The 23,261-nt window shown below is 47.0% G+C and overlaps 2 protein-coding genes across 7 annotated transcripts in view; one reads left to right on the top strand and one right to left on the bottom strand.

Moving 5' to 3' along the window:
- Positions 1-944: 944 nt before the first annotated feature.
- atp5pd (ATP synthase peripheral stalk subunit d) lies at positions 945-19,330 on the bottom strand. 6 transcript variants are annotated; one of them, XM_063030872.1, is made up of 6 exons: positions 19,193-19,330; positions 8,406-8,536; positions 3,459-3,555; positions 1,884-1,955; positions 1,718-1,780; positions 945-1,137 (listed from the first exon to the last, which is right to left on the bottom strand). In XM_063030872.1, exons 2-6 carry the CDS (start codon positions 8,525-8,527, stop codon positions 1,006-1,008), a joined length of 486 nt encoding a protein of 161 aa, XP_062886942.1. In that variant the 5' UTR covers positions 8,528-8,536; positions 19,193-19,330; the 3' UTR covers positions 945-1,005. The 6 variants fall into 6 exon arrangements, with proteins under 6 accessions (XP_062886942.1, XP_062886944.1, XP_062886943.1 ...); XM_063030874.1 differs by having other exon boundaries at positions 19,182-19,266; XM_063030873.1 differs by having other exon boundaries at positions 19,164-19,255.
- The window catches only part of LOC134336580 (BTB/POZ domain-containing protein KCTD2-like), a 25,002-nt gene continuing 20,969 nt past the window's right edge, over positions 19,229-23,261 (top strand). The window contains exon 1 of the mRNA XM_063030870.1: positions 19,229-19,504. Coding sequence (XP_062886940.1) covers positions 19,229-19,504 — 276 coding nt within the window. The remainder of the gene's footprint in view (positions 19,505-23,261) is intronic.

The following is a 23,261-nucleotide window of genomic DNA, read 5'->3' as shown; positions in this document are numbered from 1 at the left end:
CTGCTAACCAATTCTCCACCCACACCAATACCTTACCCCCAATACCGTGTGCTTTAAGTTTGCACACTAATCTTCTGTGTGGGACCTTGTCAAAAGCCTTTTGAAAATCCAAATATACCACATCCACTGGTTCTCCCCTGTCCACTCTACTAGTTACATCCTCAAAAAATTCTATGAGATTCATCAGACATGATTTTCCTTTCACAAATCCATGCTGACTTTGTCCGACCATTTCACCGCTTTCCAAATGTGCTGTTATCACATCCTTGATAACTGACTCCAGCAGTTTCCCCACCACCGACATTAGGCTAACCGGTCTATAATTCCCCGGTTTCTCTGTCCTTCCTTTTTTAAAAAGTGGGGTTACATTAGCCACCCTCCAATCCTCAGGAACTAGTCCAGAATCTAACGAGTTTTGAAAAATTATCACTAATGCATCCAGAATCTAACGAGTTTTGAAAAATTATCACTAATGCATCCACTATTTCTTGGGCTACTTCCTTAGGCAGTGTTGTGGGTCAAAGGGCCTGAATTGTGCTGTAGGTTTTCTATGTTTCTAAAAGTAAGCAGGGAATAGGATAATGGTAAATCTGTAAGCCAGCAAATATTGACAGGCCAAATGTTCTCCTATACTGTAAGGGAATGAGAAAAAGGAGAAACCTTTCAATACTCAGGACATTTCAAAGTTTTTCCACAGCCAATTATATCCATTTGAAGTTTGATCATTTCTACAAGTGTAACAGGAATTGAGCACAGCAAGATACCATAATTTAAGATTAGCATAATTGTCACAACCACATCACTGACAAATCCCTTTTCCTTGAAATCACAAAATAGAAACATGAGAAAACTGAAGAATGAAGCAACCTGCCCTCGTAATATTTTGCTTAGGTGAAGACCATTGCAGATGGTGACACACTGTGAGGTGGAATAGGAGCACTCACTCAACACTGAACAATGCTTTATTTTAAAATAGAGTTACATCTGCAGCCAGCACAGGGACAGTTACAGCTCGTTGATGGGCTTGTGAGGCCAGTAGGGATACTTCTCCATGTCCAGCTTGGTTTCAGGAAAAGCTTGGTTCAGATCATCAATGGTCATCTGGTCAAATGGAACCATACTTTTGAAGCTTGCGAGCTGAAACGGAACATGAGAAGACATGCATTTTACAGCAGGCAATAATCTGAAATTAGAGGTCTATCCCATGAAAAATCCAACCCATGGAGAGTGGAATTCTCTAATACTGAATTCTGACATTGAAGATAAACTCTTCATTTTGTCTCTTTTCTTTCTCTCTCTCCATCTGATCCACCACCTCTCACACACACACTCCACCCAAGCCCCTTATCACCCAGCCTCTTTCCCCTCTTTCACCCATCCACACTCCTCCAGCTGGGTACCACCGACAATGCCACAAAGTTGTAAATTACAGACTGCTGGATATTAACAGCAGAGAGGTAATCCTGATTCAGACAGGCATTGCTTACTGGGCCCTAATGGAATGTCAACGACAGAAGATTTCACTTGCTCCACATACACCACCTACTCAGCTAAAGAGTTCCAGCACGTATTACTTTATGTCAGATTTGCAGCATCTGTAGGCTTTTGACTGCCGGTGAATTGTACCCTATGTGCCAGTGAAGCAGCCCCTTCTGGGAAAAATTCTGAAGGATCATAATGAGTAGTCGCTGGAGAATTACACACAGAATTGCATTACCTCCTGTTCATATTTGGAAATCCGCTCCTTTGAAGCCTGACAGTATTCCTCAGCGCTCTTTTTCTATAGAACAGAAGGCAGCAGTTACCTAAATGTTAACCTAGTGCGTTAAAGGTGCACATTTAATCCTTCAACGTGATCAGTCAGTACTGAAAGTGTTACTCACAGCCTCTTCCTCCTGAGCATTAATTTTCCCAGTCTGTGTGTTGACGGGCTCTGGAATCTTTAAAGCATTGTACTGTTATAAATGGGAGGGAAGGTAAGAGGAAAGAGAGAGAGAGAAAAAGAAAGTTAAACAACAATCCTTTAGTCACAGATGTCCCTGCAACCCATTCACCTTCTTCAGCTGGAATTATGATTACCAAATGAATCACGGGCATTCAATTCGCAGCCACCTCTGAATGGCTGTTACATTGACCTATGTTTTTATATAAATATGTCGCTGTTTGGCTGCATTTCCAACTTGCTGTTCACATTACAAACAGTTCTCAGGAATGGAACCCTGTCATGTCCTGGGGAGCACCCGTATTCAGGTCAGAGATTTGGAATGCACTGGGACTTGCTGGTGCATATGCACTCAGACCCCTCAAGAACAGGAATATTTCCCCCTATCTTGAAGCTGCATCACAAAAACAGGTCTGTCAATCCCACCGTGCCAGCACATCACTCCTCCACCTCGTCATCATCATTTGAACCACTGCCTATTCAAGGTCTACATTCCTCTTAAACACAGCTAAATGGAGCAGTGAATGGCTGCTGACCAACGTGGTTGATGTTGATTCTACGAATGGTTGTGGACCTCAGCTCCTTGCTTGTGGCAAGATCACATTAAGTAGCTGATATGAATTTACATTTAACACATGATCTGCAAAGATCTTCTGGTCTAGTTGTGATGGTGGGTGTTAGAGAAGAAACAGCTGGATTTTGTTTCCATTTCTTTTAACATCGACTCTCCCTTCCTTTGCCTCTCCAGGAGAGTGGTGGAAGCAGGCAATAGGAAGTGTCTAGTCAGGCTCCTCCAGTTGTGTTGCATTACAACTGGAAAATCAGTGGTCCTTGCCTTCCCCTCATATCTTCGTTCAGAGCCTATCCAGCTCTGTAGAGTAATTGTCTCATGAACAGAACATACCACTGCATCAACACTGGTTAAGGCTATTGACCTGTTCACATCGCCACAGCTGAACTGACTGGTGTATTGTGATCAGTCTTGACACCTCCTGCTAAAGGGGAGCAAACTAAGCAGAGACTCTTGCTCCCTGATACCAGCCAAAGATTTATCTCTGAGCCAAGAAGCTTGGATTGCTGACGTACTGCCTGCCTTTGGGGTGTAGGCTCAGGTATGGGTGTTTCCTTCTCACGAAGTTGTGCAAATATACTGCACCGAAGGCACTGTGTTCTGTGCAGTGACAAGGAGGCTGAGATCCTATCTGGAGGTATTATTAGCATTCTACATCTACTGGTTTAATATACAGGACTAAACTCACCAATTCGCAAAGCATTCCATATTTTACACAGGCCTGTGGGGCTAATGTTCCCCCCCCCCAACATCATCATCATAAGCTATTAAATCAAATGCCTTTTCCTCACTCTCTACACTGTGCAATGCTCCTGAGCCAATTCCCTTTCAAATACGTTCTCAGTGTGTTCCAGTGAAAATAAAACTCCCAGGAAGACATTCTTTGTGCTTCCCAGCTTTTTCAAAGACACAGCTTTCCAAAATCATGCAGGATGGACCCCTTACCTTCTTTTCAAACTCATCCACCATACCAGGTTTTATGATCATTTTCCTATAATAGTTCCAATCCAGAGCCGGAGGCTGCTCAGGAAGTGACGTCAACCTGTGGCAAAACATACAATCAAGAGGTTACAACCATAGAACTGCTCACGACACAGACATTCTTGTAATGCCATCTTTAAACAAGGGCACAAACACACACCAGCATAAACAAATACTTTTTAATGAAATTTGTTCCCTTCAGCTCCACTTCCCAGATACCAGCTGCCCTCACTATGAGTCTGGGGATATTAATGCACTTTGCTTTTGGCAACAAAGGTCAGCTTCAAGCCTCAGAGAAAAAGCTCTGTTGCATCTCAACTGGAAACGTTTGATATCTCTGAACGCAGGCAACTTCAGACTTCACTCTGTCCGCAACAGGGAGGATTTCCCAGTCGCCAACCATTTTATATTCAGTCCCCTTTCCCATTCCGACATGTTGATCTACGGCTCCTCCGAAGCCACGATAAAGCCACTCGCCGTTTGCGTAGCAACCTGTCCAACCTGACAGCACCAACATCAATTTCTCCAACATTTGATAACTTGCCCCCACTCCCTCTTCCCTCCTTTTCCATTCACCATGCTGGCTCCCCTCTAACCCCTTCCCTTTGCCTCACCTACCCATCACCTCCCTTTGGCTCTCCTCCTCCTTCCCTTTCTCCCATGGCCCACTCTCCTCTTCTTCAGCCCTTTACCATTTCCAGCAATCACCTCCCAAATTCTCACTTCATCCCCCCCTTCCTCACCCATTGACCTTTCACTCATCACATTCCAGCTCGTACTCCTCCTTATTCTGGCTTCTTAGAACCATAGAACATTACAGAACAGAAACAGGCCTTTTGGCCCTTCTTGGCTGTGCCGAACCATTTTTCTGCCTCGTCCCACTGACCTACACCTGGACCATATCCCTCCATACACCTCCCATCCATGTACCTGTCCAAGTTTTTCTTATATGTTAGAAGTGAGCCCGCATTTACCAGTTCATCTCGCAGCTCATTCCACACTCCCGCCACTCTGCTTGAAGAAGCCCCCTCTAATGTTCCCTTTAAACTTTTCCCCCTTCACCCTTAACCCATGTCCTCTGGTTTTTTCTCCCCCAGCCTCAGTGGAAAAAGCCTGCTTGCATTCACTCTATCTATATCTTCCCCTTTCCTTACCAGCCCTGATGAAGGGTCTTGGCCCAAAAGACTGACTCTTTATTCCTCTCCATAGATGTTGCCTGACCTATTGAGTTCCTCCAGAATTTTGGGTTTTTCCAGCACCCACAGAATCTCATGTTTTCAGCTTTAGCCATTTTCTAATTTGCAAGAAATAAAATCTTCAAAGATTGAAAGTACATTTGAAGTTGCAGGAGGAGAGTGGGAGGAACCCCAGGAGCTTCCCAATCCTCAGCATAGACTAGACAGCCTAAAGTACAGCTTTGGTCCTCAGCATAGACTAGACAGCCTAAAGTACAGCTTTGATCCTCAGCATAGACTAGACAGCCTAAAGTACAGCTTTGGTCCTCAGCATAGACTAGACAGCCTAAAGTACAGCTTTGATCCTCAGCATAGACTAGACAGCCTAAAGTACAGCTTTGATCCTCAGCATAGACTAGACAGCCTAAAGTACAGCTTTGATCCTCAGCATAGACTAGACAGCCTAAAGTACAGCTTTGATCCTCAGCATAGACTAGACAGCCTAAAGTACAGCTTTGATCCTCAGCATAGACTAGACAGCCTAAAGTACAGCTTTGATCCTCAGCATAGACTAGACAGCCTAAAGTACAGCTTTGATCCTCAGCATAGACTAGACAGCCTAAAGTACAGCTTTGATCCTCAGCATAGACTAGACAGCCTAAAGTACAGCTTTGATCCTCAGCATAGACTAGACAGTCTAAAGTACAGCTTTGATCCTCAGCATAGACTAGACAGCCTAAAGTACAGCTTTGGTCCTCAGCATAGACTAGACAGCCTAAAGTACAGCTTTGATCCTCAGCATAGACTAGACAGCCTAAAGTACAGCTTTGATCCTCAGCATAGACTAGACAGCCTAAAGTACAGCTTTGGTCCTCAGCATAGACTAGACAGCCTAAAGTACAGCTTTGATCCTCAGCATAGACTAGACAGCCTAAAGTACAGCTTTGATCCTCAGCATAGACTAGACAGCCTAAAGTACAGCTTTGATCCTCAGCATAGACTAGACTGCCTAAAGTACAGCTTTGATCCTCAGCATAGACTAGACAGCCTAAAGTACAGCTTTGGTCCTCAGCATAGACTAGACAGCCTAAAGTACAGCTTTGATCCCCAGCATAGACTAGACAGCCTAAAGTACAGCTTTGGTCCTCAGCATAGACTAGACAGCCTAAAGTACAGCTTTGATCCTCAGCATAGACTAGACAGCCTAAAGTACAGCTTTGGTCCTCAGCATAGACTAGACAGCCTAAAGTACAGCTTTGATCCTCAGCATAGACTAGACAGCCTAAAGTACAGCTTTGGTCCTCAGCATAGACTAGACAGCCTAAAGTACAGCTTTGATCCTCAGCATAGACTAGACAGCCTAAAGTACAGCTTTGATCCTCAGCATAGACTAGACAGCCTAAAGTACAGCTTTGGTCCTCAGCATAGACTAGACAGCCTAAAGTACAGCTTTGGTCCTCAGCATAGACTAGACAGCCTAAAGTACAGCTTTGGTCCTCAGCATAGACTAGACAGCCTAAAGTACAGCTTTGATCCTCAGCATAGACTAGACAGCCTAAAGTACAGCTTTGGTCCTCAGCATAGACTAGACAGCCTAAAGTACAGCTTTGATCCTCAGCATAGACTAGACAGCCTAAAGTACAGCTTTGATCCTCAGCATAGACTAGACAGCCTAAAGTACAGCTTTGATCCTCAGCATAGACTAGACAGCCTAAAGTACAGCTTTGGTCCTCAGCATAGACTAGACAGCCTAAAGTACAGCTTTGATCCTCAGCATAGACTAGACAGCCTAAAGTACAGCTTTGGTCCTCAGCATAGACTAGACAGCCTAAAGTACAGCTTTGGTCCTGCATATATGTTGTTGCAATCTATTTCATCCACACACGATTTGCACTGTTAGAGTGCAGTGGAAGCTTTATTCAGTTTCTAACCTTTGTTAAAACTGCCCTGAACTGCTTAGTATTGGTGCTGGGTGCCAGACATAGTTGATCATCTCTCTTTGAGGAATACATACAGTGGCATGCAAAAGTTTGGGCACTGTGGTCAAAATTTCTGTTACTGTGAATAGCTAAATGAGTAAAAGATGACCTGATTTCCAAAAGGCATAAAGTTAAAGATGACACATTTTAATATTTTAAGCAAGAAAACTTTATTTCCATCTTTTACAGTTTCAAAATAACAAAAAAGGAAAAGGGCCTGAAGCAAAATTTTGGGCACCCTGCATGGCAGTACTTTGTAACACCCCCTTTGGCAAGTATCACAGCTTGTAAATGCTTTTTGTAGCCAGCTAAAGAGTCTTTCAATTCTTGTTTGGGGGATTTTCGCCCATTCTTCCTTGCAAAAGGCTTCTAGTTCTGTGAGATTCTTGGGCCGTCTTGCAGGTACTGCTCTTTTGAGGTCTATCCATAGATACTCGATTATGTTGAAGTCGGAGGACTGTGAGGGCCATGGCAAAACCTTCAGCTTGCGCCTCTTGAGGTAGTCCATTGTGGATTTTGAGGTGTGTTTAGGTTCATTATCCTGTTGTAGAAGCCATCCTCTTTTCATCTTCGGCTTTTTTACAGACGGTGTGATGTTTGCTTCCAGAATTTGCTGGTATTTAATTGAATTCATTCTTCCCTCTACCAGTAAATGTTCCCTGTGCCACTGGCTGCAACACAAGCCCAAAGCATGATCGATCCACCCCCATGCTTAACAGTTGGAGAGGGGTTCTTTTCATGAAATTCTGCACCCTTTTTTCTCCAAACATACCTTTGCTCATTGCGGCCAAAAAGTTCAATTCAAAAGGTTCAAAGGAACACCTAAACAAGCCTGATGCATTTTGGCAACAAGTCCTGTGGACTGATGAAGTTAAAATAGAACTTTTTGGTCACAATGAACAAAGGTATGTTTGGAGAAAAAAGGGTGCAGAATTTCATGAAAAGAACACCTCTGCAACTGTTAAGCACGGCGGTGGATCGATCATGCTTTGGGCTTGTGCTGCAGCCAGTGTCATGGGGAACACTTACTGGTAGAGGGAAGAATGAATTCAATTAAATACCAGCAAATTCTGGAAGCAAACATCACACCATCTCTAAAAAAACCGAAGATGAAAAGAGGATGGCTTCTACAACAGGATAATGAACCTAGACACACCTCAAAATCGACAATGGACTACCTCAAGAGGCACAAGCTGAAGGTTTGGCCATGGCCCTCACAGTCCCCCAACCTAAACATCATCGAGAATCTGTGGATAGACCTCAAAAGAGCAGTGTATGCAAGACGGCCCAAGAATCTCACAGAACTAGAAGCCTTTTCCAAGGAAGAATAGGCGAAAGTCCCCCAAACAAGAATTGAAAGACTCTTAGCTGGCTACGGAAAGCGTTAACAAGCTGTGATACTTGCCAAAGGAGGTGATACTAAGTACTGCCATTCAGGGTGCCCAAACTATTGCTTCCGGCCCTTTTCCTTTTTCGTTATTTTGAAACTGTAAAAGCTGGAAATAAAAAAGTTTTCTTGCTTAAAATATTAAAATGTGTCATCTTTAACTTAATGCCTTTTGGAAATCAGGTCACCTTTTACTCACTTAGCTATTCACAGTAACAGAAATTTTGACCAGGGGTGCCCAAACTTTTGCATGTAACTGTATATTAACTGGGGTGGGGATGTCAAAATTTTTCTTTGTTGGAGTGACAAGATTAGCTGGCTGTGAGTTTACATCTGTGAACCAGAAGTGTATTTAGTTACAGACACTCACCTGCTAGTCAGGGCATCAGTTCGAGTCTTTAGGGCATTGAACATGGCTCTCTGGTTGGGCGGGACCCGCTCGCCAAATGCCAACCAGTCAACTGCTTTCATGGCAACTCTTCGGCTCGACATCCTTGCTGTCTGGAGGACCAGAAGAAAATCAGTGTGACACCAGGGAAACTGAAGTATTCCTGTGACTGTGCGGGAGAATCCCTTACAATAGCACCTACATACAGAAGCACTGCTCTGCTAACACAACCAACTTCATTGAGGCTGAAGCTAAATGATTTTCTCTGCTGCTCCCACATTTATTTAGAGATCAGCCCTTATGGCCTAATAAGCTCGCACCGCCCCATTACACCTACGTGACCAACGTCGTTGGAATGTGGGAGGACACCACAGCAGTCAAAGGAAACCCACAGTGTCACAGGGAGAGCATACACTACAAACTCCTTACATGTGGCGATGGTATTGATCCCAGGTGCTGACACTGTAACAGTGTTAAACTATCAGCTGCACAACCTTCAATTTATCTGCCCAAATATAGCTGAAACATCTTTATCCAACAACCCCCACATCTGGACAAAAACTCTCTCACAGCTCAACTTCACTCAAACCAGCCCCTTGCTACCCAACCCGAAGTCAGCTCTCCTCACTGTCCCGATCCGTCACACCGTGCGGCTCCTCTCAGTGTCTCTCTGTCCAGTGTCCCACTCTCCTCACTGTCCCGGTCCGTCACACCGTGCGGCTCCTCTCAGTGTCTCTCTGTCCAGTGTCCCACTCTCCTCACTGTCCCGGTCCGTCACACCGTGCGGCTCCTCTCAGTGTCTCTCTGTCCAGTGTCCCACTCTCCTCACCGTCCCGGTCCGTCACACCGTGCTGCTCCTCTCAGTGTCTCTCTGTCCAGTGACCCACTCTCCTCACTGTCCCGGTCCGTCACACCGTGCTGCTCCTCTGTGTTTGTCCAGTGTCCCACTCTCCTCACCGTCCCGGTCCCTCACACCGTGCTGCTCCTCTCAGTGTCTCTCTGTCCAGTGTCCCACTCTCCTCACCGTCCCGGTCCGTCACACCGTGCTGCTCCTCTCAGTGTCTCTCTGTCCAGTGTCCCACTCTCCTCACCGTCCCGGTCCCTCACACCGTGCTGCTCCTCTCAGTGTCTCTCTGTCCAGTGTCCCACTCTCCTCACCGTCCCGGTCCATCACACCGTGCTGCTCCTCTCAGTGTCTCTCTGTTCAGTGCCCCACTCTCCTCACCGTCCCGGTCCCTCACACCATGCTGCTCCTCTCAGTGTCCCACTCTCCTCACTGTCCCTGTCCGTCACACCGTGCTGCTCCTCTCAGTGTCTCTCTGTCCAGTGTCCCACTCTCCTCACCGTCCCGGTCCGTCACACCGTGCTGCTCCTCTCAGTGTCTCTCTGTCCAGTGTCCCACTCTCCTCACCGTCCCGGTCCGTCTCACCGTGCTGCTCCTCTCAGTGTCTCTCTGTCCAGTGTCCCACTCTCCTCACCGTCCCGGTCCCTCACACCGTGCTGCTCCTCTCAGTGTCTCTCTGTCCAGTGTCCCACTCTCCTCACCGTCCCGGTCCATCACACCGTGCTGCTCCTCTCAGTGTCTCTCTGTCCAGTGTCCCACTCTCCTCACCGTTCCCGGTCCGTCTCACCGTGCTGCTCCTCTCAGTGTCTCTCTGTCCAGTGTCCCACTCTCCTCACCGTCCCGGTCCATCACACCGTGCTGCTCCTCTCAGTGTCTCTCTGTTCAGTGCCCCACTCTCCTCACCGTCCCGGTCCGTCACACCGTGCTGCTCCTCTCAGTGTCTCTCTGTCCAGTGTCCCACTCTCCTCACCGTTCCCGGTCCGTCTCACCGTGCTGCTCCTCTCAGTGTCTCTCTGTCCAGTGTCCCACTCTCCTCACCGTCCCGGTCCATCACACCGTGCTGCTCCTCTCAGTGTCTCTCTGTTCAGTGCCCCACTCTCCTCACCGTCCCGGTCCCTCACACCGTGCTGCTCCTCTCAGTGTCCCACTCTCCTCACCGTCCCGGTCCATCACACCGTGCTGCTCCTCTCAGTGTCTCTCTGTCCAGTGTCCCACTCTCCTCACCGTCCCGGTCCCTCACACCGTGCTGCTCCTCTCAGTGTCCCACTCTCCTCACCGTCCCGGTCCGTCACACCGTGCTGCTCCTCTCAGTGTCTCTCTGTCCAGTGTCCCACTCTCCTCACCGTCCCGGTCCGTCTCACCGTGCTGCTCCTCTCAGTGTCTCTCTGTCCAGTGTCCCACTCTCCTCACCGTCCCGGTCCCTCACACCGTGCTGCTCCTCTCAGTGTCTCTCTGTCCAGTGTCCCACTCTCCTCACCGTCCCGGTCCATCACACCGTGCTGCTCCTCTCAGTGTCTCTCTGTCCAGTGTCCCACTCTCCTCACCGTTCCCGGTCCGTCTCACCGTGCTGCTCCTCTCAGTGTCTCTCTGTCCAGTGTCCCACTCTCCTCACCGTCCCGGTCCATCACACCGTGCTGCTCCTCTCAGTGTCTCTCTGTTCAGTGCCCCACTCTCCTCACCGTCCCGGTCCGTCACACCGTGCTGCTCCTCTGTGTTTGTCCAGTGTCCCACTCTCCTCACCGTTCCCGGTCCGTCTCACCGTGCTGCTCCTCTCAGTGTCTCTCTGTCCAGTGTCCCACTCTCCTCACCGTCCCGGTCCATCACACCGTGCTGCTCCTCTCAGTGTCTCTCTGTTCAGTGCCCCACTCTCCTCACCGTCCCGGTCCCTCACACCGTGCTGCTCCTCTCAGTGTCCCACTCTCCTCACCGTCCCGGTCCATCACACCGTGCTGCTCCTCTCAGTGTCTCTCTGTCCAGTGTCCCACTCTCCTCACCGTCCCGGTCCCTCACACCGTGCTGCTCCTCTCAGTGTCTCTCTGTCCAGTGTCCCACTCTCCTCACCGTCCCGGTCCCTCACACCGTGCTGCTCCTCTCAGTGTCCCACTCTCCTCACCGTCCCGGTCCGTCACACCGTGCTGCTCCTCTCAGTGTCTCTCTGTCCAGTGTCCCATTCTCACCAAAGGCAATGGCTGCAGTTGTCCGAGGTCAATCTTCACCACAGGAGTTCAAGGCACATCCTGTAAGCCACTGCGGAACAGATTTCAACTGTAACACCTCCCACAATTCACGAGCATGACGCTTGAACACTGAGCTGATACAACTCCGATTGTCATGAAACTTGATGAAATCTGAGATAAAGCAGCTCACTGAATCTGTGGCCCATCCCCCTTCCAAGATATTTATTCCCATCGTCACTGGAGGACGATGTGTCCCACCCACAACTTGCTCAAGCTACTTTTATAGCATGTCCCAAAGCCAGGATCTTTATCAGAGGACAAGGGAACAAGGCAAGGAACCTGTATCTGACTTCCACATACTGCCCTCTCTCTGGTCTGAAGAAGCCTCCGATACTAACCAAAACGTGCTAAATAGCAGCCAATAACAACAGACCAGACAATTGTACATAGGGGAACTGCTTTGTCAAGCACCTACGCTCCGTCCGTTAAAAGTGGAACTTCCTGGTGACCAAGCGTTTCAATTCTGATCCCTATTTACATCCCGACATGTCAGTCCACGGCCGCCTCTTGTGGCAAGATGAGGCCAGCTTCAGGGCGGAGGAGCAACACCTTATTTTCCATCTGGATAGCCTCCAACTGCATGACACGAGTATCAATTTCTCCTTCCAGTAAAAAAAAATGATCTCCCCCTCCCCTCTTCTATTTCCCACTCTGGCCCCTCCCCTCCTCTATTTCCCACTCTGGCCCGTCCCCTCCTCTACTTGCAACTCTGGCGCCCCGTCTCTTCTCACTTGTCTATCATTTCCCTCAGGTCCGTTCCTTCTTCCCTTTCTCCTGTTGTCCACTCTCCTCTCTGTCAGATTCCTTCCTCTCCAGCCCTTGAACTTTCCCACCTAACGCCTTCCAGCTTGTCCTCCTTCCCCCCACCAACCTTTTTTTATTCTGCCCCCTTCCCTTTCCTTTCCAGTCATGAAGAAAGGTTTCAGCCTGAAATGTTGACTGTTTATTCATTCCCATAGATGCTGCCCGACCTGCTGAGTTCCTCCAGCATTTTGTGTGTGTTGCTTTGGATTTCTTAACATCACACCAATGCTCTGCAGTCCCACCAAATCTATCTCAAAGAATGGGGCTCCAAGAGCTTCTCCATTCTTACTGATGGCACAGCCCAGCACACATCTGCTTATGTCTGAAACATTCATAATGTTGTGTGAGAAAATTCTTCTCTGCTTCCTCCCATCTTCTGTGCCACCCCAAAGACAAGGTTCACCAATTCTATTCACTCTACATGACACAAGAAATGGGATGCCGCAAAGGCTTTGGAAGCAGACAATATCCCAGCTGTAGAATCAGTCCAGTTGATGCCCAGGTATGTCCTGTTCACCACAAGTACAATAAATCCAATTGGTTATTTCCACCAAATCAGTCCATTCTGAAAGCAATTAAACGCTGTTCATGTGGCCGTCAAGTGGCACGCACTCGCCAGTAACCCATCCAGCCATGCCCACTTATAGTTTCAACAGAACCACACTTCCCCAGACCTCAGCATAGCCTTGGTCCAAATGTGAAAGGGCATTGAACTGGAAGGTGAGGAAAGAATGGCTGTCCATGATATCAAGGCACTCTGATGCCCAATGGCTTCAGCTTGACCAGTCACAACCCTCAAAACAGAAAATGCTTGTCACAAAGTCTCTTTCTGCCGTCCCACCCCCAGAATATGGCTGTAGGAGTAGCTCTGAACACTGTCCTTGACCCAAACGTTTTCAGCTGCTTTAGACAGGAATTCATTCCGTACAGGGTCAGAAGCTTTCAATTCCATTTGCAAACTGCAAATAAAGCATCCCAAGATACCGACAGAAGGGACTCTCCAATGTTAATGTAAAAGGTGTCCCATTAATATTGCTTTTGCTGGGGATGGTCATTGTCTGGCTCTTGGCCATTTCTTTTTAAAGAGTAGCCACCCACCTTTGCCTTTCAATGACGTTACCATTGCCAAGTGCCTGTAATACCCTGGTGGATCACCGATACCCTGGTGGATCACCACTGAAACACAGTTCAACTGTACTCGTCATACGAGTACTGTGGTAGGACACAGACTGGGTATCCTGCACAAGTGGCTTATTTTTTAACACACCAAGGTCTCCTCAACATCAACAAGGCGGAAGTTCATGTTTAGAAAGGATTAGTCTGCACCTGCCTGGATGACAACAGCTCCAGCAATGGAGACGCATGGACTGCAGATGTTGAAACCTGGAACAACAAACAATATGCTGGGGGGACTCAGTGGGGTCGAGCAGCATCTGTGGAGGTAGAGATAGCTAATGTTCAGATCAAGGGGGCTGACCTGAAACATCGACTGTCCATTTCCCTCTGTAGATACTTCCATAGAAACCATAGAAACTACAGCACAGAAACAGGCCTTTTGGCCCTTCTTGGCTGTGCCGAACCATTTTCTGCCTAGTCCCACTGACCTGCACACGGACCATATCCCTCCATACACCTCCCATCCATGTATGTGTCCAATTTATTCTCAAATATTAAAAAAGAACCCGCATTTACCACCTCATCTGGCAGCTCATTCCATACTCCCACCACTCTCTGTGTGAAGAAGCCCCCCCTAATGTTCCCTTTAAACCTTCCCCCCCCTCACCCTTAACCCATGTCCTCTGGTTTTTTTCTCCCCTTGCCTCAGTGGAAAAAGCCTGCTTGCATTCACTCTATCTATACCCATCATAATCTTATATACCTCTATCAAATCTCATAGAAACATAGAAAATAGGTGCAGGAGTAGGCCATTCGGCCCTTCGAGCCTGCACTGCCATTTATTATGATCATGGCTGATCATCCAACTCAGAACCCCGCCCCAGCCTTCCCTCCATACCCCCTGACCCCCGTAGCCACAAGGGCCATATCTAACTCCCTCTTAAATATAGCCAATGAACTGGCCTCAACTGTTTCCTGTGGCAGAGAATTCCACAGATTCACCACTCTCTGTGTGAAGAAGTTTTTCCTAATCTCGGTCCTAAAAGGCTTCCCCTTTATCCTCAAACTGTGACCCCTTGTTCTGGACTTCCCCAACATCGGGAACAATCTTCCGGCATCCAGCCTGTCCAATCCCTTTAGGATTTTATACGTTTCAATCAGATCCCCCCTCAATCTTCTAAATTCCAACGAGTACAAGCCCAGTTCATCCAGTCTTTCTTCATATGAAAGTCCTGCCATCCCAGGAATCAATCTGGTGAACCTTCTTTGTACTCCCTCCATGGCAAGGAAGTCTTTCCTCAGATTAGGGGACCAAAACTGCACACAATACTCCAGGTGTGGTTTCACCAAGGCCTTGTACAACTGCAGTAGTACCTCCCTGCTCCTGTACTCGAATCCTCTCGCTATAAATGCCAGCATACCATTCGCCTTTTTCACCGCCTGCTGTACCTGCATGCCCACTTTCAATGGTGTATAATGACACCCAGGTCTCGTTGCACCTCCCCTTTTCCTAATCGGCCACCATTCAGATAATAATCTGTTTTCCTATTTTTGCCACCAAAGTGGATAACTTCACATTTATCCACATTAAATTGCATCTGCCACGAATTTGCCCACTCACCCAACCTATCCAAGTCACTCTGCATCCTCTTATCTCCCCTCATTCTTCTACGCTCCAGGGAATAAAATCCTAACTTATTCAACCTTTCTCTGTAACTGAGTTTCTCAAGTCCCAGCAACATCCTTGTAAACCTTCTCTTCACTCTTTCAACCTTATTTATATCCTTCCTGTAATTTGGTGACCAAAACTGAACACAATACTCCAGATTCGGCCTCACCAATGCCTTATACAACCTCATCATAACATTCCAACTCTTATACTCAATACTTTGATTAATAAAGGCCAATGTACCAAAAGCTCTCTTTACCACCCTATCTACCTGTGACGCCACTTTTAGGGAATTTTGTACCTGTATTCCCAGATCCCTCTGTTCTACTGCACTCCTCAGTGCCTTACCATTAACCCTGTATGCTCTACCTTGGTTTGTCCTTCCAACGTGCAATACCTCACACTTGTCTGTATTAAACTCCATCTACCACTTTTCAGCCCATTTTTCCAGCTGGTCCAAGTCCCTCTGTAGGCTCTGAAAACCTTCCTCACTGTCTACTACACCTCCAATCTTTGTATCATCAGCAAATTTGCTGATCCAATTTACCACATTATCATCCAGATCATTGATATAGATGACAAATAACAATGGACCCAGCACTGATCCCTGTGGCACACCACTAGACTCAGGCCTCCACTCAGAGAAGCAATTCTCTACCACCACTCTTTGGCTTCTTCCATTGAGCCAATGTCTAATCCAATTTACCACCTCTCCATGTATATCTAGCGACTGAATTTTCCTAACTAACCTCCCATGCGGGACCTTGTCAAAGGCCTTACTGAAATCCATGTAGACAATATCCACTGCCTTCCCTTCATCCACTTTCCTGGTAACCTCCTCGAAAAACTCCAACAGATTGGTCAAACATGACCTACCACGCACAAAGCCATGTTGACTCTCCCTAATAAGTCCCTGTCTATCCAAATGCTTGTAGATTCTGTCCCTTCGTACTCCCTCCAATAACTTACCTACTACCGACGTTAAACTCACCGGCCTATAATTTCCCAGATTACTTTTCGATCCTTTTTTAAACAATGGAACAACATGAGCCACTCTCCAATCCTCCGGCACCTCACCCATAGACAGCGACATTTTAAATATTTCTGCCAGGGCCCCCGCAATTTCAACACTGGTCTCCTTCAAGGTCTGAGGGAACACTCTGTCAGGTCCCGGGGATTTATCCACTTTAATTTTCCTCAAGACAGCAAGCACCTCCTCCTTTTCAATCTGTACAGTTTCCATGATCTCACTACTTGATTCCCTCAATTTCATAGACTTCATGTCAGTTTCCTTAGTAAATACAGATGCAAAAAACCTATTTAAGATCTCCCTCATTTCCTTTGGTTCCGCACATAGCCGACCACTCTGATCTTCAAGAGGACCAATTTTATCCCTTTCAATCCTTTTGCTCTTAATATACTTGTAAAAGCTCTTTGGATTATCCTTCACTTTGACTGCCAAGGCAACCTCATGTCTTCTTTTTGCCCTCCTGATTTCTTTCTTAAGTATTTTCTTGCACTTCTTATACTCCTCAAGCACCTGATTTACTCCCTGTTTCCTATACATTTCATACAACTCCCTCTTCTTCTTTATCAGAGTTGCAATATCCCTTGAGAACCAAGGTTCCTTATTCCTATTCAATTTGCCTTTAATCCTGACAGGAACATACAAACTCTGCACTCTCAAAATTTCCCCTTTGAAGGCTTCCCACCTACCAATCACATCTTTGCCAGAGAACAACCTGTCCCAATCCACGCTTTTTAGATCCTTTCTCATTTCTTCAAATTTGGCCTTCTTCCAGTTCAGAACCTCAACCCTAGGACCAGATCTATCCTTGTCCATGATCAAATTGAAACTAATGGTGTTATGATCACTGGAACCAAAGTGCTCCCCTACACAGACTTCCGTCACTTGCCCTAACTCGTTTCCTAACAGGAGATCCAATATTGCATCCCCTCTAGTTGGTCCCTCTATATATTGACTTAGAAAACTTTCCTGAACACATTTTACAAACTCTAAACCTTCTAGACCCCTAACAGTATGGGAGTCCCAATCAATGTATGGAAAATTAAAATCCCCTACCACCACAACTTTATGTTTCCTGCAGTTGCCTGCTATCTCTCTGCAGATTTGCTCTTCCAAGTCTCGTTGACTATTGGGTGGTCTGTAATACGATCCCACTAATGTGGTCATACCTTTCCTGTTTCTCAGCTCCACCCATAAGGACTCAGTAGACAAGCCCTCTAATCTGTCCTGCCTGAGCATTGCTGTAATATTTTCCCTAACAAGCAAAGCTACTCCCCCACCTTTCATTCCTCTGCCTCGATCACATCTGAAACATCGGAACCCTGGAATATTAAGCTGCCAGTCCTGCCCCTCCTGTAGCCAAGTTTCACTAATTGCTATAACATCATAATTCCACGTGTCAATCCACTCCCTCAACTCATCCGCCTTCCCCGCAATACTCCGAGCATTGAAATACATACACCTCAGAAGATTTTTACCACCACTCACAATCTTTCTATTAGCGGATTTGCATAAACTTTCAACATCATTTATTTTCACCCCAGCCACACTGTCAGCTCTGGCACTCTGGTTCCCATTCCCCTGCAAATCTAGTTTAAAGTCTCCCCAATAGCACTAACAAACCTCCCTGGAAGAATATTGGTCCCCTTGTAGTTCAAGTGTAACTTGTACAGGCCCCACCTGCCCCAGAAGAGGTCCCAATGATCCTGAAATCTGAAACCCGAAACCCTGCACCCTACACCAGTTCCTCAGCCACTTGTTCCTCCTCCAGAGCATCCTATTCCTACCCTCACTGGCATGTAGCACAGGTAGCAATCCTGAGAGTACCACCCTCGAGGTCCTGCTTTTCAACTTCCTACCAAGCTCTCGATACTCACTGTCCAGGACCTCCTCATTCTTCCTTGCTATGTCATTGGTACCGATGTGCACCACGACATCTGGCTGATCACCCTCCCACTTCAGAATGTCATGCAAGCAATCACAGACATCCTTGACCCTGGCACCCAGGAAGCAACAAACCATCCTGGATTCTCTGTCACGACCACAGAACCTCCTATCTACACCTCTAACTATCGAGTCCCCTATCACTACCGCTCTCCTCTTCTTCCCCCCTCCCTTCTGCACTGCAGAGCCAGACTCAGTGCCAGAGATCCGGCTACTGCAGCTTGTCCCAGGTAAGTCATTCCCCCCCCCCAATAGTATCCAATGTGGTATACTTGTTGTTGAGGGGAATGGCCACAGGGGAACCCTGCTCTGCCTGCCCTTTCCCCCTCCCTCGCCTGACAGTCCCTCCAGCATCTTGTGCATTGTTAAAGGAACTCATGATTATCCAGGATAACACAGATCCTAGACAGATTTGTTGGTATGCCATCCATCACCACTATGCACTATTTGAGGTGTGTACCATTACCTCAAGGAGAAGAGAAGTATCAAGATTATAAGAACACCAAATGTAAGTTCCCCTGAAGATCGCAAACACGAGGAATTCTGCAGATGCTGGAAATTCAAGCAACACACATCAAAGTTGCTGGTGAACACAGCAGGCCAGGCAGCATCTCTTGGAAGAGGTACTGTCGATGTTTCGGGCCGAGACCTTTCGTCAGGACTAACAGAAGGAAGAGGTTCCTAGAGATGCTGCCTGGCCTGCTGCGTTCACCAGCAACTTTGATGTGTGTCCCCTGAAGATCTTGGTTCAGAATTATATCGCCAGAATTTCAGCATCTAAATGCTTTAACTCCTAGATCCGCAGGGTTTACCTAAACCAGTGGATCAAGGCAGTAGCTCGCTAACACCTGAAGAGCAATAAATGCAGGTCTTGTCAGTGATGCTCACATCCTGGAAAAAGAATTTCAAAAAAACTCTCCCCATCCTACTTGCCTTCGCTCCTACCCACACACCTTCAACCCTCATCCTGCACCCTTTGACCCCAATCCCAACCCCACTCCTCTCTGCATTTCCCATTTACTCCCTACCCTATCCTTCTCCCCACTCGCCACCCTCTCCTCCATTCCCTTCCCCTCCGTTCACCCTCAGTCCGGCTTACCGCCCACGCTCTCCCCACCTCTCACTCACAGAGGACGGTCTCCCGTGTCCTCCAAGGGCGCAAAGATGGCGGGGTGGAAGCGGAAATGCTTCATCAGGCCCCGCCCCCGGCGCCGCGCTACTTCCGGAAATGGCGATGTGATGGCGGAGCCGCAAAGCTCAGGGCCCGTGAGCGGGAACAGCGCGGACTCCCTCGGGCTCGGGGATAAACCCGGCAACAAATGGGTGCGGCTGAACGTGGGCGGAACTTATTTCATCAGCACCAAACAGACCTTGTGCCGCGACCCCAAATCCTTCCTGTGCCGCCTGTGCCAGGAGGACCCGGACCTAGACTCGGACAAGGTAAGGCGGCCCCGGACCAGCCGTCGCCATGGAGATTCTGCCTGTCATTGGCGGTCCCCATAGTGAAGGACCATTTCACCTGTTGGCATGGTGACCGACGAACCCATCTATCTCCATGGCAACTGGTTGCCATGATCCGTTCTTTTCGGCTCCACGGTGATTAATAACCTATTCCTTTCCTACGGTGGTCCTGCCTCGCCAGTTACCCACGGATGTGGGCACTGCTGGAAGGCCTGCATTCACTGCCATCCTACATTGCCCTTGGCAAGCTGCTGCCTCGGACTGCGGCAGTCCTGTCAGAATCAGGTTTCATATCACCGGCACTGGTCGCGAAATTTGTTAGCAGCGGCAGCAGTACAATGCAATATATGACAATACAGAGAAATAAAAATAAGTAATTCAGTTCCAGTAAATACGTATATTAAATAGTTGAATTTAAAGTAGTGCAAAAATAGTATAATTAAAAATGCTGTATCTTCATTAAAGAGCCTCCTACAATGCCAATGGAGAAGGTGTTTCTGAATTTAGACCCACTAACAATGGAGGATCCTGGTTGGCAGGATGCTGTGATATTTGGGGTGGAACCTGTAGGGGTGGTGCTCTCATGCTGCCTAGTTGGTCTAAACAGTAGAACGTGGGTTTGCAAAGTGCTGTCCGAGAGCCCTCAGTGTATCTTGTAGACGGTATGCATTCTGGTAATCTTGTATTAGTTGTGAGGGAGCAGGACTGTGTTGCAATCAGGTGGACTGATTTGGGCTGAATAGCACTGGATAGTATTGTTGGAGCTTCACCCCTCCAGAGTACATCAGTGTATTCCTGACACATTCCTTGTTGGAGGTTGTTGGTCATTGGAGAGTCAGGAGATATCACTTTCTACAAATCAGCAAACTTCTGACCTGAGCAAATGTCTCTTGCTTTTGTGACTCTTGGGATGATGACAGCAAAAATCCAACAATGGTAATTCTGTTAAATGCCGTAAGGACATTGCTTGGGGTAAAGGGTCATTCCCTGGTACAATATACACTTGCCCTTACCAGCTGAATCTTGAGACTAAAGAAGCATGGAATGGATCTCATTAGAGCAATTATGAATGGAACAGAAGTCTGTGGAGTTATCAGCAGATGGCCTCACTTCTGAGTTTCAGATACAGAGAGAATCATTGAGGTACATTAGGATGGCTGTTTCTAAGACAGTGTTGCAACAATATTGTAAGGTTGAAATGTGTGGTTTCCATTAACTGTAATGATTTCCTTTTGTAGCTCTGGATAATTTTCCCCTTGAGTTCAGAGTCATAGAGCAATACAGCAGGGATACAAGATCTTCTGACCAACTAGCCTATGCTGACCATGGTCTCTCTCCCCCACCCCCCCATCTAGTCCCAGTTTCCTGCATTCAGCCCATATCCCTCAAAGCATTGCCCCTGCATGTACCTATCCCAGTAATTCTTGAATGAAACTATTGTACTACTTCAAACACCTCCCCTGTCAGTCCTTCCTCTGTCACTCACCACCTTTTGAGTGAAAAGGTTGCCCCTCAAAACCCTTTTAAATCTTTTCCCTCACACCCTAAAGCTATGCACCCTAGTTTTGGACTCCCCTACCCTGTAGAAAAGACTGTTATCATCCACCTTATCTATGTCTGTCTTGATGTTAAACATTTCTGTAAGATTGCTCTTTATTCTCCTATATTCCAAAAGAATAAAGACCCAGCCCAGTCAACCTCTCCCTCTAGTCCTGGCAATGTCCTGGTAAACATTTTCTACACTGTTTTTAGTTGTATTACATCTTTCCTATAACATGTGACCAAAACTGCACACAGTACTTCCAAGTGTAGCTGCAAGTTAACATGCAGCTCCTGCACTTTATGTCCTGACTGAAGAAGGCAATGTGCTAAATGCCTTTTTCACCTTTAGTTTTACTCTCTCTCATTATCATGCCTTGATCTGAAGGGCAGTCACTCTCGCCTCAGCTGTGCTTTGGTCCACAGGCTCGGGTTGCCCGTTTCTCTAGTTATCAGAATCACACATATTAGTTTAGAACTGTGTTGTGTGTGGGGAGCAGTGTGGTTCACAAAAATAGGAATAGCAAGATAGTGTTCATAGGTTCGTGGATGGTTTAGGAATCGGATTGTGCTGCGTATGGGTCTTCAGGTCTTGTACCTTCTCCCATGGTATTAATGTATGGTGAGGTGAGGGTCCTTGATGATTTAAGGTGCTCACTGACTTTTGAAGATGTTCCTTGACGGTGGGGAGATGACTGAGTCTACGACCCTCTGCAGCCACGTGCAGAAATTTGCTATAATTTGGTGGTACACCAAATCCAGACAAACTGCTAATGAAGCTTTGTTGCTGACATACCTTCTTTGTGATTGCATCTATGTGTTTAGCTCATGGTAGATACTCTGAGATGTTGATGCTGAGGAACTTGAAGCTGCTCACCCTTTCCACCGCAGAGCCCTCAATAAGGATTAGTCTTGTGGTTCTCCCATCCTCTTTTTAGTGCTTCGTAATCCTGGTTTTACATGGATACAAGTAGCAATTAAGCTGCTGGGCACTTGAGAGTTCAAATCCCACATGATAGCAGAGCAATTTGAATTACCTTTCCTGCTTACGTTACCAAACTCACCATTTCTGAAACCAGCCAAGTTGATCTTGGGCATAGACTTGATAGATTAATGGCTGTAAACTCACCCTAGTTGTAGTGTGTTGTAGGAGAATCAACAGTGCTTAATGATCACATACAAGAAAATGGGGCAGGTAGTTTTGAGGAAGTAGAGCAACTACAGAAAGACTTAAAAACGCAAACATGAGGAAATCTGCAGATGCTGGAATTTCAAGCAACACACAAAAGTTGCTGGTGAACGCAGCAGGCCAGGCAGCATCTCTAGGAAGGGGTACAGTCGACGTTTCGGGCCGAGACCCCACAGTCCTGACAAACGGTCTCGGCCCGAAACGTCGACTGTACCCCTTCCTACAGATGCTGCCTGGCCTGCTGTGTCACCAGCAACTTTTATGTGTGTTACAGAAGGACTTAGATTAGAAAATGGGCAAAGAGTGGCGGATGGAATACAGAGTTGGGAAGGGTATGGTCTTGCACTTTGGTAGAAGAAATGAAGAGGTAGACTATTTTCTAAATGGAGAGAAAATTCAAAAACCTGAGGTGCAAAAGGACTTGGGATTCCTTGTGGAGGATTCCTTAAGGGTTAACTTACTGGCTGAGTCTATGCAAAGGCAAATGTGATGTTAGCATTCATTTCGGGAGGACTGGAATCTAAAAACAAGGATGTAATGTTGAGACTTCATAAAGCACTGGTGAGGCCTCACTTGGAGTATTGTGAGCAGTTTTGGACCGCTTATCTTAGAAAGGATGTGCTGAAACTGGAGAGGGTTCAAAGGAGGTTCATGAAAATGAATCCAGGGTTGAATGGCTTGTCATGTGAAGAGTGTTTGATGGCTCTGGGCCTGTATGGATTGGAATTCAGAAGAATGAGGGGTGACCTAATTGAAACCTATCAAATGTTGAAAGGCCTTGATAGAGTGAATGTGGAGAGGATGTTTCCTGTGGCAGGAGTATCTAGGACCCAATGACACAGCCTCAGAATAGAGGGCATCCTTTTAGAATGGAGATGAGGAGGTATTTCTTTAGCCAAAGAGTGGTGAATCTGTGGAATTCGTTGTCACAGGCGGCTGTGGACGCTAGGTCTTTGTGTATATTTAAGACAGGTTGATAGACTCTTGATTGATCAGGGCTTGAAGAGA

The sequence above is a fragment of the Mobula hypostoma genome, chromosome 22, assembly GCF_963921235.1.
Source record: "Mobula hypostoma chromosome 22, sMobHyp1.1, whole genome shotgun sequence".
Classification (NCBI taxonomy): Eukaryota; Metazoa; Chordata; class Chondrichthyes; order Myliobatiformes; family Myliobatidae; genus Mobula; species Mobula hypostoma.
This window is presented reverse-complemented; position numbering and strand designations above follow the sequence as displayed.

Bases quoted from the DNA above. Each gene is read 5' to 3' on its own strand.
- atp5pd (XM_063030872.1), bottom strand. From the start codon at position 8,527: ATGTCGAGCCGAAGAGTTGCCATGAAAGCAGTTGACTGGTTGGCATTT. The intron at 3,556-8,405 runs GTGAGTGTCTGT...GTTTTGCCACAG, and splicing joins ACTGATGCCCTGACTAGCAG to GTTGACGTCACTTCCTGAGC. The intron at 1,781-1,883 runs GTGAGTAACACT...TCTGTTCTATAG, and splicing joins ATGCTCAGGAGGAAGAGGCT to AAAAAGAGCGCTGAGGAATA.